The 16633-nt window shown below is 44.7% G+C and overlaps 11 protein-coding genes across 11 annotated transcripts; 4 read left to right on the top strand and 7 right to left on the bottom strand.

The window, feature by feature from the left end:
• Window positions 1-391: 391 nt before the first annotated feature.
• On the top strand, window positions 392-2088 carry V1512DRAFT_121974 (uncharacterized protein). The gene is made up of 2 exons (XM_066912932.1): window positions 392-1275; window positions 1326-2088. The coding sequence occupies exons 1-2, from the start codon at window positions 852-854 to the stop codon at window positions 1988-1990; spliced, it is 1089 nt and encodes a 362-aa protein (XP_066772591.1). The 5' UTR covers window positions 392-851; the 3' UTR covers window positions 1991-2088.
• Window positions 2089-2095: 7 nt separating this feature from the next.
• V1512DRAFT_260251 (acyl-CoA-binding protein) lies at window positions 2096-3024 on the bottom strand. Its single transcript, XM_066915810.1, has 4 exons — window positions 2971-3024; window positions 2865-2918; window positions 2741-2812; window positions 2096-2696 (listed from the first exon to the last, which is right to left on the bottom strand). Exons 1-4 carry the CDS (start codon window positions 2995-2997, stop codon window positions 2586-2588), a joined length of 264 nt encoding a protein of 87 aa, XP_066772590.1. The 5' UTR covers window positions 2998-3024; the 3' UTR covers window positions 2096-2585.
• Window positions 3025-3159: 135 nt separating this feature from the next.
• On the top strand, window positions 3160-3762 carry V1512DRAFT_260249 (uncharacterized protein). Its single transcript, XM_066915809.1, has 2 exons — window positions 3160-3288; window positions 3340-3762. The coding sequence occupies exons 1-2, from the start codon at window positions 3195-3197 to the stop codon at window positions 3669-3671; spliced, it is 426 nt and encodes a 141-aa protein (XP_066772589.1). The 5' UTR covers window positions 3160-3194; the 3' UTR covers window positions 3672-3762.
• Window positions 3710-5363, bottom strand: V1512DRAFT_260247 (WD40-repeat-containing domain protein). Its single transcript, XM_066915808.1, has 2 exons — window positions 5105-5363; window positions 3710-5061 (listed from the first exon to the last, which is right to left on the bottom strand). Exons 1-2 carry the CDS (start codon window positions 5344-5346, stop codon window positions 3771-3773), a joined length of 1533 nt encoding a protein of 510 aa, XP_066772588.1. The 5' UTR covers window positions 5347-5363; the 3' UTR covers window positions 3710-3770.
• Window positions 5364-5493: 130 nt separating this feature from the next.
• Window positions 5494-9388, bottom strand: V1512DRAFT_222575 (uncharacterized protein). Its single transcript, XM_066913746.1, has 2 exons — window positions 7878-9388; window positions 5494-7829 (listed from the first exon to the last, which is right to left on the bottom strand). The coding sequence occupies exons 1-2, from the start codon at window positions 9094-9096 to the stop codon at window positions 5818-5820; spliced, it is 3231 nt and encodes a 1076-aa protein (XP_066772587.1). The 5' UTR covers window positions 9097-9388; the 3' UTR covers window positions 5494-5817.
• Window positions 9389-9641: 253 nt separating this feature from the next.
• Window positions 9642-11347, bottom strand: V1512DRAFT_205159 (S-adenosyl-L-methionine-dependent methyltransferase; the record flags this gene model as incomplete). Its single annotated transcript, XM_066913349.1, has 4 exons — window positions 9642-9686; window positions 9736-9960; window positions 10008-10297; window positions 10345-11347. 4 exons carry the CDS (start codon window positions 11345-11347, stop codon window positions 9642-9644), a joined length of 1563 nt encoding a protein of 520 aa, XP_066772586.1.
• A 373-nt stretch (window positions 11348-11720) lies between these two features.
• Window positions 11721-13003, top strand: V1512DRAFT_260242 (mitochondrial 37S ribosomal protein uS5m). The gene is made up of 2 exons (XM_066915807.1): window positions 11721-12576; window positions 12627-13003. The coding sequence occupies exons 1-2, from the start codon at window positions 11802-11804 to the stop codon at window positions 12839-12841; spliced, it is 990 nt and encodes a 329-aa protein (XP_066772585.1). The 5' UTR covers window positions 11721-11801; the 3' UTR covers window positions 12842-13003.
• On the bottom strand, window positions 12527-13337 carry V1512DRAFT_222566 (DASH complex subunit Dad3-domain-containing protein). The gene is made up of 2 exons (XM_066913745.1): window positions 13215-13337; window positions 12527-13163 (listed from the first exon to the last, which is right to left on the bottom strand). The coding sequence occupies exons 1-2, from the start codon at window positions 13329-13331 to the stop codon at window positions 12975-12977; spliced, it is 306 nt and encodes a 101-aa protein (XP_066772584.1). The 5' UTR covers window positions 13332-13337; the 3' UTR covers window positions 12527-12974.
• A 70-nt stretch (window positions 13338-13407) lies between these two features.
• Window positions 13408-14095, top strand: V1512DRAFT_222565 (DASH complex subunit Dad1-domain-containing protein). The gene is made up of 3 exons (XM_066913744.1): window positions 13408-13620; window positions 13671-13733; window positions 13786-14095. The coding sequence occupies exons 1-3, from the start codon at window positions 13492-13494 to the stop codon at window positions 13927-13929; spliced, it is 336 nt and encodes a 111-aa protein (XP_066772583.1). The 5' UTR covers window positions 13408-13491; the 3' UTR covers window positions 13930-14095.
• V1512DRAFT_260239 (P-loop containing nucleoside triphosphate hydrolase protein) lies at window positions 13874-14804 on the bottom strand. Its single transcript, XM_066915806.1, has 4 exons — window positions 14647-14804; window positions 14396-14596; window positions 14232-14348; window positions 13874-14178 (listed from the first exon to the last, which is right to left on the bottom strand). The coding sequence occupies exons 1-4, from the start codon at window positions 14743-14745 to the stop codon at window positions 14020-14022; spliced, it is 576 nt and encodes a 191-aa protein (XP_066772582.1). The 5' UTR covers window positions 14746-14804; the 3' UTR covers window positions 13874-14019.
• Window positions 14805-15890, bottom strand: V1512DRAFT_260234 (small GTPase superfamily). Its single transcript, XM_066915805.1, has 4 exons — window positions 15595-15890; window positions 15348-15545; window positions 15164-15301; window positions 14805-15112 (listed from the first exon to the last, which is right to left on the bottom strand). Exons 1-4 carry the CDS (start codon window positions 15688-15690, stop codon window positions 14951-14953), a joined length of 594 nt encoding a protein of 197 aa, XP_066772581.1. The 5' UTR covers window positions 15691-15890; the 3' UTR covers window positions 14805-14950.
• Window positions 15891-16633: the final 743 nt, after the last annotated feature.

Raw genomic sequence — 16633 nt, 5'->3', positions numbered from 1 at the left:
AGCTAGTATTTCGCAGGCCGGGTAAAGTGTTCGCATATGCTAGACCAGAAAGATACATACAACCCGATTTGACATTTCGGCATGACTCACCGTTCCCGCTAAATTAAATCTTATTCTCAAGGCTTGACCGTGTAATATTTTCGCCGTAAAAACAAAGAGATTGGTTCAATTCCCGAATACCTAGATATTCTAGGCTAAACATAGCAACGGTATCACTTTAATCTACTTTCTTTGCAGTCTAACTCAACATGGCCATCTCGTTGAAATGTGTGTGCACTATGAATGAATAAATGAATGAATTCACACTTCACTCTCACTCTCATACCTGTGGCGCCGCCCGCCGCCGTTTTCCATTGAGTGTGGCGTGATATCGTGCGAGTCGAATTGACGAACGCTGCCTGTGTCGACTCCCCGTTATGCAATTTGTTCTTCCGTCTTATTTTGCTACTGTATGGTACGCGTTTGATTGAGTACCAGTGTCGAGGAATTAACTCTTGAAATTGTATTTTGAATACGCATTGCACTTTGACCTGTTTCACGGCCCGGGTGGCCCGCAAATCGAATCGCAGCCTGTGTGCGTATGCGTGTGTGGTGGTGACCGCACCAGGTGAAAGCACAAACCCACGTCTCGCGCCTGCACTGTGCCCGTTTGTCCCGTACTTTGGTGGTGCCTGCGCTTAGTACCCGTCCTGTCAATATTGGGGAGTAATAATAATGCTAAGACCCTGCTTAAACACGTTACCCGTGCGCCTCCACAACCCATCCTTCTTTCTCTCATTCTGATCTTTCTTTCTAAATATTCTATCTTTTTCTACTTTTCGTTAATGCTTTTATTCTGATTTACCTTGAATATGTCTAATTACGCTCCTCTGTCATACTCTGAAGACCAGCAGTTCGATTCGTCTTTTGATTTCATCTTTCATCCAATTCCCGATTTGTTCGCTACAAACTTCTTTGCACCTTCATATCACATGGAAAATGATGACGCAAACAAGCATAATGTTCAATCAATCAATGTCTACTCGCCGTCATCAGCACATTCATCGCCGGGTGCGGGACCAGTACCAACAGATCTGGATCGGAAACGACCGACACAGAGACGAAGACCACAGCTTACATCATCACGTTCGGCCCCTACAGTCAAGACGACATCTACATCAAGTACGACTGCTTCTACGACGGCACCGTTAAAAAACGAAGCTGGAAAATTCCAATGCAATGAATGCACAAGGTCATACCTACACGCTAAACACCTCAAACGCCACAAGCTTCGCCGTAAGTTTTGCTTTCCTTTGGCTTTTCAACATTCTCACAAATCATTTTAGACACAGGTAACAGACCGTACAAGTGTAGTCTATGTGCAGACTCGTTTTGCCGGAGCGACATTTTGAAGCGGCATTTTGAGAAGTGCGCGCACCGGAAACGCGTGGCGGCAGAAAAGATCGCGGTCGCGACCGCGTCACAGGAAAACAAGACTCAACATGCTTGTGCGGCAGCGGCCATGACCGTGCCTGTCGTTCTGAGTGTGAATGGGAACGAATCGGGTTTATGCGAAAACTGCTTGTCTATTCACTACAACGGCGACAATCGGCTATGTTTTCAGTGCATGCACTCAAGCATACAAACAAATGCAGTCAATGAGCAAATGGTTTACACTAATCACGAGCCATACTATGATCTACAATTTAGTGAAGAAATGAAACGAGACCCAATCCCATTAGAGTACGCTACAGCTGATAGCTTTGAACTTTTACCATCGACAGAGCTTTCTGGCGCGATGCTATCATTTTACAACAATAATCGATACTCTGGCTCTTTAATTTCGTCTGCTGTTTCGTCAAGTGTGTCTTCGCCAGAGTCACCTGGTAAGTTGACGTTCTTACCTGACCAGACTGCATATCCTTCTTTAGTGCAAACGGAATGGGATCCTTTGATGCCATATCAATATATTCAGCATTACACAGAACAGATGCAAAACACGATACGATAGATTATTCTTCACGCAGAATATTTATTGGATGGACGACGTATTTGTTTAATCAATCGGTGATTCTTTGGGTCCTTTGTTTTATATACTGTGATTTATTTAATGTATTATAATTGTAATATATTTACAACATCTATACTGATAACGATAAGATGGCCAAGTAAGTAAATAATTTGTTGAGACGAAGGGCAGGGGCAAAAGTGGCGCTTCCCCGCATTTTAATACTCTTTTTCTTGCTAATCGAATAATCGCAACAAATTCGAGTGAGTTCAATCAGTTTAAGACAATCTAATGAGGAAAATATGTGTTTAACAGTAAAAGCACAATCAGATCCAGATTCTGACATCATGGACTCAATTCTTCTTTCTCCAAGCTGTGAAGACGACGACCAAAAGCCAGCTCTTTTGCTTTCAATCTCAATCAGATCGCACAGTCAATTAAAACTAGTCATTTCAGATTATGATCAGTTGAATACATTATCAGCGTCATCAGCATCAGTTTCATCATGTTCTCTCATTCATTCTCATTTTTCTCATACAAACATTAAGTAAGAAATGGCACACTATGCACTATGGCAAATCAACTACTTTAAAACCCTTTAAGAGCTGTATTTAGCAATTAACCCTTCAGCAAATGTAATATACTCTTTTTCAGCTTCTTCTTGACTTGTTCCTTTCAATGCATCCCATTCATTCCACTTGTACTTAGCCTAATCATCGTTAGTTTAATACCAACGTAGATCTACTCACTAACCTTTAAATCAAACACACCAGGCTTAGGAGTGGTGTTATCACCAACTGTGGCCTGTTTGAACAAGGCATATAACTATAAACCCCAGTTTAAAACCGATTTCATTCAATTTTCCCAACAAACTCACCTTCAATAGTTCATCATTGCTAGGTCTGACCTTCAGATCCTGAACAGCAGCAGCCTGTTCATTATTCAGTCTATCATTCCCCTCAATAAATTCATTTTAAACTTACGGCCTTATCAAATTCAGCGGATGGCATTTTGTGTGTATGTTTGTCTACGTGCCGTGAACAGTGTACGTTGGGATGATCAACAAAACGTTAGTTAATCTTTACTAGCATTATTACATCACACTTATGCCATATACATAAAATACAAACCACTTAACCCGAACCAACCACGTCTTGCCCATTCAAATCTCGAATTTCACACTTCTCACTCACCTTCACCAACGAAAATGAAGTTCTCCTCAGTCCTTCGCTTCAGACCAGCTCAAGCTGTTCGTGCATATCAATCTCTCGATATCCCGTACCGCGCTGTTTACGTCTATCGTGAGTTTTACCATTTTACCTTTCCCGTAACATACGCTAACTCAAGTAAAGCCAAGACTGGATTAACTGGAATCTACCAATTCCCAAACCCTCGCCCAAGACTATTGCGTCTGTACTACGAGACTGAAAAATTAGTACAGGAGTTCCCGGAGACCAGTGTGTACCGTCAGGCCATTGAAGGAATCTGCAAGCATCGGGCCCAGATCGTGAAGGACAATGAAGAGATTGATGCCATTGAGCAGAAATTAGGTGGTGGTCTGATTGAAGAGATTCTGATTCAGGCCGGTGAAGAGTATAAGCTCGCGAGTCAGATGCTTGAGTGGAAGGTATGGGAGAAGTTGGAGGAAGAAGCACCCGAAGGTACTTGGGACCCTCAGTTTTAGATTTTTTGACAAAAAAGGAATTCTACATGCGGCGTATATTTTGTTTTGTAATATAGTATATAAAATCCAGCATACTTTTACCCATCCCAAACAATGTAATTACTCGTCTTCATCTTCATCTTCCTCCTGATCGTCTTCATCCGCTGCCGCACGCACAGTGTCGTTCTTTTTGGTATCCCAAACCTGAACAACGCCATTACTGCCTCCAACCGCAAGAGTCCGGCCAGCTTCTTTGTCAGGCAGCCAGCTGACAGAAAACACCCGGCCGACACCGATATCTCTTGACGAGACCAGCGAGGGCTTGTTGTCGGCCACATTCCAGAGCTTGACAGTCTGGTCCGTTGAACCGGTCGCAATTAAACCCTTGACGTGCGAGTTGACGTCCATAGTCGAAACCTCCGAGTCGTGAGCTTGCAGAGTCCACACCGGTTTTGACTTGCCGACTGACGCAGGCGCGGTCCGCGCATCATAATAGTAAACGCGTCCGCTCTCAGTTGAGACATAAAAATAGTTCGACTCGTGCGGATCCCACTTGACAGTCTCAACATCGGCGTCAACACCCCACCTTCTATGTTCTGCCTCTGGCGCACGCATATCGCTCGCTACGACGCTTCGGTCATAAGATCCAGTCAGAAGCACACTCCCCTCTTCAGGGTGCCACGCGAGTGAGCACACCTTGTCGGTATGGAACCCGTAACTGCGCGCACACTGAAGCGCCGTCAAGTCCCAAAGCTTAATTGTTTTGTCTGCAGAGCCGGACGCAAGCAAACTGCGATGCTGCCTGTTCGCAGACAGTGCAAGCACCGCATCAACGTGATATTTCTCGTTCGCTTTCTTTGTCTTCTTTGTCTTCTTACCTTTCTTTGTCTTCTTCTCGGGCACGACGTCTGGGTCCGTGCTGCCGAGGATTGCATCGGGGTACATCCCATCAACCACGTCCAAGTTCCAAATTTCAATCGTCGGCTCAAACGTTCCCACAGCAGCAAAACTGCCTGTCGTGTCGTCCGCTGTCCGTGTCCGACCGACCCTGACGTCGAGCCACTCGACACACAGCGGGAATGACGGCAACAAAATGTCGTGGTGCACGTACAGATTTTTGTCCGGCTCGTCGTACACGTACACTTCCAGCTGACTCAAATTGTCCTGCGTCTTGGTCACAAGCAGCAAATTGTCTGTCCCGTACACTTGCAACTCTTCCCGTTCTTCTTCTTCGTCTTCGTCATAGTCCTGTCCGTCTGGTTTCTTTGGCAACGTGATGTACGGATCAACTTCTCCAGCACCGTAATATGATAAAGATTTGATATTGGTAAACATACTCAACGAGGAATCTGTTGGCTTATCATAATTCTCAAGATCATATTCCTTCAACTCGTCTTCCTCATTCCCGCTCCTACTAAATCAGAACTAGTCTCTACTTTCAACAACAAACTCACTCAACAGTAACATCGGCAGTTTCCTCATCAACCATAATTTCAACCTCGTCATCATCATTTTCTTCCTCACCATCCTCATCATTGACATCTTTCTCTCGTGCTTCATCATAATCCTCAATCGCATCATCAAGTCTCATCTGGGCCAACTCTGAAATTCGTTCGACCTCAGCATCGTCAACTTCATACCTGACAGGAAATTCCGCCGCAAACCCTCTTGGAACCCACGTCGTACTTGAAATCATTGTCCTCCTTGTGTTCCGTTTTGAGTTGAACGCTCTTTTACTCAAATATTTTTTTGTTCCCAACTTACCCGGCCATTATGCGGCTCAACATCTACATCAAAATTCTCTTCTTTCTCTGCTTCTGCTCCTTCTCTCACTAAATTATCTTCGGTTTATTTAGTTCCAATTCCAGTCAATTCCTGGTAAGTCCTTCTATTTCATTCAAGATTTTGATTTTTGGCATTTTAAAATGATGAATTCAACCACAATCATAAATATATAGGAAGTGCCGTGTGACTTTTAACAATTTGTATTCAAAGAATCAAAACGTGAAAATGATCAGAAACTGGGTCTCTGAATATGCAAATCAAAATCTTGATCTCGTCAGAGATATGTTTACTAACTTCTTTGCTAGTTCAGCTTTTGTTATTTACATTCAAATACAAATTTGCATTATAAAGAGAAAAGAAACACCGTAGAAAAAAATACCAATCACTTTTTATGAATCTGCCGGTTTGCCCGCGCAATCTCCCGTCTAATGGCATCGACGTCAAACAAAGTATCCGACTCACCATTAAATGCATACGGATGCTGTGTCTGTCCCGCCCTGTACCCAGGACCACTACTACTTCCTGCCTGCGGGCCAACGCCGGTCCCAGCGCCGCGCACAATATCAGGCGGCGGCGTGTATCCGTCATCAGACACCCGGTTCGAGTCCGACGCTACCGAATCCGACCGCGACGACAGCTGCGAATCGTACGTCCGGTCCGCGTACGGTTGCGATGACCTAGACTGCATGTCCTGCGCGTCCTCCTGCACCATCTCCCACCACTCTTTCTTCTTAGGCTTCAGCCACTTGGACAAAAACCCGCGCTTGTGCGCCTTGGCCTGTTCTTTCTCCATCCGCCGCTTGGCCTCCTCAAACTCAAGCACCAACTCCCGTTGTTGGTCTCGTTGGTAATCCGGGTCCGGGTCTTCAATCTCCGTGAACTCGTCGCTCAGCACCTCCCAACCACAGTGCCGTAGCAGTTTCGGCATTGCCTCTCGATACCCCATGTGCCCGTCTACAAACTCAGTGCAATCGTAGTTCTCGATCCCGTTCACACCCTCAATCGCAGCCAGCCCGGCAATCCGCATCAGCCCGCCGGAGGTCGCGCGAAACAAGTATCCAAGCACCCAGTCGCGGCGCGAATACCCGTTCACAAACCGACCACTGACCATGCTAGATGCCATGACAAACTGGTCCCGCTTGACCACAACGGGCGACCCGAACAAATACACGTTCTGTACTAAGCCGAACGCCCGTCGCTTGGCAAGCTCAATCAGACATGACACTATCACTCGCGCCCCAAGCGAAAACCCGACCAATGTCACCGGCCGCACTCCTAAATTCCGCTGGATCAACGTGTCTGCCAAAATCAAACCTGCTGCCCACGCGCGGTCAAGCGACACACTCCAAGGATTGTCAAGCAGATACGACAGCTTGGCCAAAATCATCGGCCACTGCAACGACGCCATCAATGCTACCAAAACAGTGCTGCCAAGCACCTGCTGGATCGACTGTGTAATAACTTCGGTCGCCAGTAAATTGATGGTCTGGCCCATCGACTGCAACATGTCCGGCTCCCAGTACAGCGAAAAAATATCACCCATGATCGGGTCGACCGTCGAGAACGGCAACCGGACATCGTCCTCCTTACCAGACAGCCAGCCCGAAATTGTCAAAATTAAGTTCACGCGTTCATTGTTGTGCAGCGGACGAAACTCAAACGTCTTGACGTGGCCCATCCGCCGCGACATGCCACGATTGCCAATCTGCGCCCCGATCGCGACTCCAGTCGTCGTCACGATGGCCGCACCACCAGCACCGGCAAGAAACCCACCCGTACCGGCAATTCCAATCGTCGTCAGTCCGGCCGCGAGTCCGGCGCCAATGACAGGCGCTAACAAGCCGGCCGACAAACCAATGACCAGCCCACCACCGAGCGTGGCCAGACCCATGTACATGTACTTCTTCTTCAGCGCCAGTTTTCGTCGATGTTCAATGATCTCGTCTTCCTTCCAATTCTGCTGTACGCCTTCTTCGATATCGAGCGCGTCGGTAACTCGTTTTTCAAATTTGGAGATGTCAAGCCAGTCAACCTGTAGCGTCTTACCGACCTCCTCAAGCAGTGTTCTCGAACGGGAATCGTATATTGAGTCTGCGACCAGTACCAAAAATAAGTCGCATAACACTGTCCAACGCACGTCAATATCAAGCGTCTTTGTGTCCTGAATCTCGTCGGGGTTCTTGACATCACCATTAAGTTGACTGTCTGTAGCTGAGTACTCTGGCAATGGACTCTCAGATTTATCGTCCTCATCATCAGTGTCAGCATGCGCCGGGCCGACGACTTCTTCGCCTGACGACAGTGGATTTCGCACTCGAGCGTTAATCATCAACACCGGTGTCAGATCCATAGTCTCGACGCCGTGCGACGACAATTGTTCAATCATTAATTGTTCTACAAATGTCAGACTCCACCTTCGTAAACCATAAAGCTCAAATCTACCTTCTGGACTGATATCCATGTGCGCATACAGTCGCATGATAATTTTCTGTGACCACATTGCCATTGATCCATATGCAGAGCTCATTATCCGCGCGATTTTAGTAGATCCTCGCTTCTGAGCTAACTCTGTCGCCATATCAACCATCGCAAGCTTGCACAGCCCAACGTAGGCTATCCGCTGGGTATCGGTTAGTAGGTCTTTTGTTGTCCGAAGCTGATATCGCGGGTCGCGAGCTTCAGTGTTAGTAGGATCGTCGTCTTTGAACAGATACTTTGTGTTCGTATCAATGTAACCTTGGTGTTCGGCATCAGCCTCGTCGAGCGTAACTCGAGTATATCCCTTGCCAGCCCCGCCTCTGCGTTGATTTTCTTCCTCCTCGTCCTCGCTCGGCGGCATTTCATGCGCAACAATTTTACCATCATCGTCATAAATGTCATGACTCGCAAACGCAGGCATCTCATGCCATTCGTCGTCTGCCACATCCGGCGGAGGCAAGGGAACACCGTCAGTAGCCTGGTGCTCGAGTGCAACCTTTGTGGAACTGCCGGTCGACGCTGACTGGTGGCCCTCTGTCCCGCTCGACGGAACATGCGTCATTGGACTTGCAATCTGCTGGTGCGACCATTCTGACATTTGCCGTCTGTGGTCTGTGCTTGGCGACGCCGCTGGATCTGTAAAAAAAGACTTCTCGACCTCACCAAGCTCGTTGCTGTTTCTATGTTGGTGTGTTGGCGAAACCGGCAAATTTGCGTCTTCCGGATCAGACAGATCTGAATAGTCTTCGACTTTGGGAAAAACTGAAGTTTTCGGCGGAGTCGTGGGGGAGACGTTGGTGAATGGCGAAGACAGCGACGTGTTCGCGTGCTGATTTACGACTTCTGTAAACTTTGTTGATGCAGGTGTGTCTTCAAACTCAGGAGTGAGCGCAACCCTATGTTCATTGGCGTGTTCACTTGAAAGCCTTACAGGGTCAGGCATGTGTGGTGGTGCTGACTCCCGCGCACTGCTGGCCCATACGTTTTCCTCACTGTCTTCAAACTGAATCCCCGGACTAGCAGGTACATCTTCCGCCGTCCTGTTCAACCCACTATCGTCTGCCCCGTAATAATTTCCAAATGTCAGCTTAATACTATCGTCCTGCCGACGTCCAAACCCATCCTCAGAATCATCATATCCCTCGTTGTTAGTGTCAAGACCGCCCTCGGCAAGGTCAGACATGTAGCTTTGATTAGCGAATCCTTGAACTCGCGTTATGCTCGCGCGTCCGCAGTACAAAAAAAAGGAAATGTCGGGCTGGGGCTTGAATTCACAGCTTGCGTGTGGAGAGTGCTGCGGCACTCACGGGAGACCAAAGAATTGTGACGAACACGCTTTCAATTGACCGAGCGCAGTATGCAAAGTTCTGCTTGCTCGATAAAAACAAGGTCCTGTCTAAATATAGAGGGCTTCTTTTGCGTTAAACTTCTTGCAATCGCAAAAACAACGACGACAGTCTTGGGTTGGTGAGCTGATTCGCGCCGCGGGTACACCGCCGACGAGACAGAACACGAATTTGGAGCCCCAGTTTAACTAATAGTGGGAAATTAGTATGTTACAGCAATTATGGGTACAACACGTATTGGTACGGATACTATTGCTCTCCGGCAATTTTGACTACACTCTTAACGCGTTTTCTTCTTCACCAGTAATATCTAAGAAAAACTGCCCGAGCATGAGACTCGTAAACCTCAAAGTATCTTTAAAATTCTATGTACAATACTATACTACTCATGATATGTTAAAACTGCAACACTCTCAACATGATGCGTCTAAAGAACGTCAGCACGGAATCTATTCAAACAAAACAACGTAACAAACCTGAGGAAAAAAATCAAAGCCTCGAATACTGTCGACAGTGTACTTTAGTCCACGCGGATCGGTCAAAATGTACTTCAAGTCGCGGGCTTGCGTGTGCACGTTGCATGACACGTACACGATCCGTCGAGGCTGATAGTCAAGTAACTGATTCAGAAAGTTGTCGTCGCAGCCTTTCCGCGGCGGGTCCAATATCATTGACGTTTCTTTTGCCGGCGTCCGGATTTTCTGCGTCTGGTTAGATATAAAATATACAACTCAAAAGCAAAACGCACTTTGAAAATAACCGCCGCATCTCCTAACACAAACTGCGCGTTCAAAATCGCGTTATCTTTTGCGTTCTCGGTCGCCCATTTCACACTATTGGCCGAGATTTCAACACCAATAACTTCTTCGACACTTTTACTGCATGCGATACTGAATAGTCCCGACCCGCAGTACGCATCAACCAAGTGCTTAGGTGCAAGCGAAGTGCCTTCTGGGTTGACGTACTCCATCTGTAACTGTGAATTGACAAATTCAGTCACTTGCGGCAAAACTGAGCTGTTGCATTGAAAGAAATCACCTTGGATTTCGTTAGTAAATACATATTACCAATCGTCAGAAAAATACCAGCTGGATATCTAAAAGTGTATTCGTTCACATAATCAGTCACAATATCCTTTGAATCCAAGCACACTGAATTTTTCAACACTCCTCCTTCGTCTTTAAAAACGCTTTCCCTAAACAGTAGAGTCGCTCCGCGCTTATAAGTCTGGATCTTCTCAGACACCTTTGTCCGTTCGCTTTTGTATGCCTCGTTGATAGCCGGCGTGCCAATCGGACATTCTTCAATGTCAAGCACAAACGACCTGCCTTTCTGGGTAAACCCAATCGGTGTCTCGTTTGGCACATGGCCGCGTCTGGGCACATCGAAATGAGGCGTCAGCTTCGTCCGGTATCCGTACTCGAGCGGAGACCCGATCGTGTTGCCAATCTCAGGCAAAATCCCGGCCGCAACGTCGCAAAAATTAGCGTACGCCCTCAAAATGACTTCCCGTTTGTGTTGCAATTGGTCTGCGTAAGGCATCATTTGTAATTGACAGCCAGCACACTTTGAGAAATACTTACACCGCACGAGCGAGTCGTCTCTGCTATCGCCAGCAGACACCAGCCTGACAAAATCTGCCATCGAGTGCGACGCCAGTTTTTTGTAAATTTTTGCTGTCACAACGTCGCCCGGTAGGGCAAATGGCACAACAACAATTTCCTTCTCGCCTTCCATACCCTCATGAACGCCGACACCGTCGCCAGTCGAACTCAATCTCATGATCTTAACCTCGACCTCGCGAAATTCTGGTAGCCCCATCGGTCCAAGCAGAAATTTTGTTCCATCGTCGCTTCGCTTCACGTCAACAGCAATATCTAAAGCTTTTCGCAGCTCAATCACATCAAATGTCAAATATCCATCTGGGGATGTGGTCTCGAACACAACCTCTTTCTGTTTCCTGTTCTTCTTCCGCTGTTTTTTAAATTTCTGGTTGTCAGCAGTCAAATCCGCACCACCTGCTGTTCTCTTCAGAACAGGTTCCTTATCACCACCAATTGAAACTGGCGGTTTCTGTAATCCAGCCATGATTCGTTGTTTAATGATCCAACGAGGCTGTAATCGACTATAATCGTGATGGAAATGATGTACAGTCACACGATAAAAAGCTCTATTCAAAATCCTCTCTCTGGATTTACTCCACATCAACTCTCTCGCACAATCGACTACTAACAGTGTAAGTCTGTGACAAATTCACGACTGCTCTTTGGCTGGTTGGGTCAATCTCGACGCGCCGCAACAAAAAAAAATATTTAACGTTTTGGGTTAGGTGTAAAACTCCCCCCTGAAAACGTACATAGTTAAAACACACATGTACGTGACGCTTAAAACCTTATACTTCACCTGTGCAACACTAGTCGTTGCCAGATCCGAGAGATTCAAGTTTTTTCTCACCGAGTCCAACACGACCTTAACGACAAACAAGGCCTTTTAGGAGCAGCAATTGCACCGGGCAAAAGTGTTTTTGCAATTGCGTCAAACAATGTTTAATACTCGCACGTATCGGACGCTTCGGTGTGTTCGGGACGGCGTCGCAAAGACAACATTTCGGCGGTTTGCATCGTCGAAATCGACGAGTGATGCGGCCGAGATCAGCGCTGAAGGAAAAGCCATTGTAGCAGAGGAGTTTAGGAAAATTATGTCACGATCTGAGCATATTCAGCGGTTGAGCAAATACTACACTCCGAGAATGTTAAAGGCCATTGTTGCAGCCGAGAGAGCGGTGACCCCAGAGTTGTGGCTAAAAAAGAAAGATCAGCTTGTGCCGTTTGGAGTTTCTTATCGGGAAGACTTTGTCAAACATGACAAGTTTTACGATATCGGAATTCACCCGTGGACAAATTTCGACGAGGCATATCAGCCTGTCCCGAAAGACACAGACATCCCGAAACAGCTACCCGGGGACAAAAACAGTTCTGAAGTTATTGAAGAACAGATTTACAATGAGAAAGGAATGACTTCAGAATACATACGCAGCCTAACCGTCAAACCGCTAGTGACAAAGTTCGTGTCAAATGTCACTCGACTGGGCAAGGTTCGAAGTTACTATTGTTTAACTGTGGTTGGCGACAAGAATGGCATGATTGGCGTAGGTGAGGCTACCGACCGGACGGAACTAAGTACGGCAATGGCAAGAGCACAATGGAAAGCAATAAAGAAAATGCAATATATACCGCGGATGGAAAACAGAACAATCTTTGGATCTTTGGAGGGTAACTATCATGCAGTTGACATTAAGCTATGGCCAAGACCACCTGGTGCGTTCAATTTTTTCTTGTTTTTAATAGATTGAGATCTAACACTCTAGGTTTTGGACTGCGAGTCAATCATTTGGTGCATGAAGTCGCAGCGTGTGCTGGCATTAAAGATCTGTCAGGAAAAGTATTTGGATCACGAAATAAGATGAATACAGTCAAAGGCGTAATTAAGCTTTTGCAACAGCAAGTCATGCCGGAAGAGATTGCACAGGCTAGAGGAAAAAAGGTTGTGGATATTCGGAAGTCGTATTTCAGCCGATCGTAATGCGATGTTTCTTCTCTGCTGTATATATATACACATGTATACTGTACATAATATGACATATTAATCATTTAAAGGTCATCTCACATAGGCTGTTGTCCAATCTTTGTTATTTGAATTGCATATACATTTTTGGCTATAAATCAACACTTGGATTCGAAATCATTCCGCTTTCTTCTTCGTGTAGCTGCTGCTGTAAAAATATACTGTAAACTGATGCCTTTAATAACGTGAACACAATCGCTGTTTTACGCTCCAAAACTCGTAAATTATCAAGAATCTCAGGTGTTGGTACTGTCGCCAGTCTCGCCAGCTCAGATGACAACTGGTTCCTGTTAGTAAACGGTAGGATGGTTTCAATATTCTGGTCCTTTACCTTATTTAGGTTCTGGCTCAAAGTAGTGTATTCCTTCAATAGCTCCTGCTCGGTTGGTGATAGTAAATGCAGTGCCAAATCAGCGGAGATTGCAGCTGATGCAGGTTCCGGCGCCATAATCTGAACACTTGAATTTTTCACAAAGGAAATCTCTAAATGGGACTGGTATGCAAAAGCGCGTAAACATGGATTAGGGTTGTTACGCGTTTTCGCGTTGTCGTGTCTAAAACAATCATCACATAAACACTAATTTCCCAGCAAAAAAAGCGTTAATACAATGGATCGAGAAGGCGCGTCGACGCCTGCTGGGGGAGGGCTATCTAGCTCGACAAATAGAGTACAGACTACGATTGAAAAGACGTATTTTGAAAAGCAACGAGACGCGTTAGTTGCAGAGATTGCTGTTGTGAGTTGTAACGTATTACACTGCTTGAAGTGTATCTGACAAAGTATTAGAGTCTTGAACATGTTCTATCGAACATAAATACTTTGAATCGATCATTAGAAGGTGTTATTGTTGTGAGTGGAAAGGACGACTTAGAGACGTGGTTAAGCTGACTGAGATGTCCAGGTCGGAAAGGAGTTCGAAAGTGTGTCTACGTTATGGAGTACATTTTATGATGACATGGCTCATGACAATCCAGAAGATGAGAATGATGATCACGACGAGTCAATCCTGGACGACCAGAATGAGGATAGTCGGAATAATTTATGAAATAGTCAACATAAAGTCACTTTGCATTAAACATGCCAATCCCAAATTTAGTATGCCAAACGCCAATATCCCGTCTTTGCTTTATTCATATCACATAATAACACATCTCTTGCCTTTACGCCGCACTGCTTTCGGTGGATGAAGAAGCGTAGACACCACAATATGGAATACATTATCAACATTATGTCCCGTTAAAGCAGAACATTCAACGTAAGGAATATTACCAAGCTCAGCTGCTTGTCGCTGGCCCTGATTTTTAAAAAGTCAGTACAAACCCTAGCTCTGCCATCATCTTGACACACCTCCAATGCAGAAACAATACGCAATCCGTGACTAGAAGTAGATCTTAAATCTGACTTCAAACCAACTAGAATCATTGGGCATCCTGCGGTGGCATACCACTTAGCTTCTGGCCACCACTAATTACTTGAATATAAGCTGTTTTAAATCATTGAAGGGTACTTACTAATGCTTCAATATTCTGCATCGAAACAACCGAGTCAATTGCGAATGCTAATATGACTAGTCGGGCTTCCCTGTATGCTATTGTCCGCAATGCACGATAATCTTCTTGACCTGCTGTATCCCATATAGTGAGATTAAAGGCTTTTCCATTAGTCAAATCAACCTTCTTTTTAACAAAGTCAACAACAGTTGGGCTATATTCCTAATCTTAATCAGAAATCATAGCATGATAACTAAACTGAACAGGATTACATTTATGAATCTGTTTTCGGCATATTTCCACAGTAGAGACGTTTTCCCACAGTTTCCATCTCCAATGATAGTTGCATAATACTCGGGCAACTGTTCCATTCACTTAGTAATAGAGTGTATAAAATTTGTGCAAACCAACATATGACTGCCAATCAATCAACAGCCCTTGGATGCAATTGTTTACATGAGCCGCATTGATCGATCTATGCTCACGTGATGAACTGCTTCTTTCAAATGCCACCTAATTATTTATTATTCTACCTGATCTTTCTAATAAAAGCCAAATAGCAAATCATTCCCGCTTTTACAGAATAGCACACTTCTTGTGTTTGTGTTTCTTTTGCTTTTTTTGGCGCGCAAAAATCGCCGATGCAAGTGCTTGGAATACTGCTTCTAGATTGCTGTTTTGTAAAGCCGAGCATTCAACATACTGATAAGCTCCAATCCTGTTTGCTACACTCTGCCCCTTAAAGTAGTTAGATTTTGCTATCAGACCTTAATTATGCCATGAACTTGCTTGAGCTTCCGTTACTGGTGTTTGGTTACTTGATCTTAGTTCTACAATTGTCTTGGGATCATTTCTTAAATCTGATTTCATGCCAACCAGGACGAACGGTGTCTTAGTTGGAGTGTAATTACTGATCTCTGGCCACCACTTCAAAAATGTTAGAAGAAATTCGATACAGCAAAACTAAACATACCGCGTCGTACACGTTATCGAGACTTTCAGGTGTTCCAATTGAAAATCCAACTATTGCGGCATCCAAATCATTGTATGCAATTAATCTCAATCGCGCATATTCCTCTTGTCCAGCGGTGTCCTGGATATATAACGTAAGAAGTTTCCCCTGAAACGAAACGTCTTTCTTTGTAGCATCAAATATAGTAGGCAAGTAGCTCTTTTGATTCGTTAACACTCAGAATCAGTCAATCAAAGCAATCTTTTACTTGTGGGAACACTCCGTTACAGTACACAGTCAAAAAACAAGTTTTACCAATCGCGCCATCACCAATAATGGCAACCTTTTGCATTCGAGAATCCATTGCAGTATAATTTGTCAAAATTGAGTTTCATTGGATTTCTATAGTAGTCGTAGTAGTATTAGTAGTACGTAAACCTCGAAGCTGAGAGAAAAGAAGGCTTCTGTTCAAAAGATCGAAAAGAGTCCGCGGTTGCGTACGTATGGACTAGTGTCCTGGGTTAAGGGATTTATTCCAAATGCGTACGAGTTGTATTACTTTCACCAATCAGAGTTTTACGCAATGAAGCGAGAGCGGCTGAATAGGTTGTACTTCATAGTCTTACTTTTCCGAGCCAATAATATGCCAGCCATGGCTATATATTATACTGCATTTATTGCGAAATTGTTTTGTCTAGTAAGAATTGTTTAGCCAACGCAATAAATTATACGATACATATTTTATAACTAGAACAGCGAAATTTAATAATAATTTTATAAAATCAGATAATAAACTAATGAAATTGATGTTTCAAAATCCAATATGGCAGTGGGACTGATTGTTCGGTACGTACGTCAAATGTTATAAAAATGAAGCTCATACTGTGTGCCATCCCTTTTAAGCTTGAAGAATTGAGGTAAATGGCTAAAACAGTCATTTATTAGACAATCTTAAGACGTGCTTGACTTGCTTTGCATGAATTAAACCCGACTCTAAAACCACCACATAACTACTACTATGATAGTCAATTTTCTCCGATTTACATCGCTTTAAGTATGACAATAAATTAATGCTATTTAATGCAAACATTACAAACTGATAGCACAGAATGTGAGTGCGGCAGGCACCGAGAGATAAAGTATGTGACTTTGCAATTGAAAACCCAATCAGTTAACTACAGTTCATACTATGCGATTTGACTCATCCTCACACAATACTTTGCTTCACTTGTGTCTTAGATATATGGCGAGAGTCTTTGCTTAAAAGCTACGTCGTTTTTGTTTTGACATTAAGTGTTTGAAGAGCG

This window comes from Lipomyces arxii (assembly GCF_038497795.1).
Source record: "Lipomyces arxii strain Phaff 12-163 unplaced genomic scaffold V1512scaffold_4, whole genome shotgun sequence".
In the NCBI taxonomy this organism is placed as follows: domain Eukaryota; kingdom Fungi; phylum Ascomycota; class Lipomycetes; order Lipomycetales; family Lipomycetaceae; genus Lipomyces; species Lipomyces arxii.
Note: the sequence above shows the minus strand (reverse complement) of the source record. Positions and strands in the feature narration are given on the sequence as shown.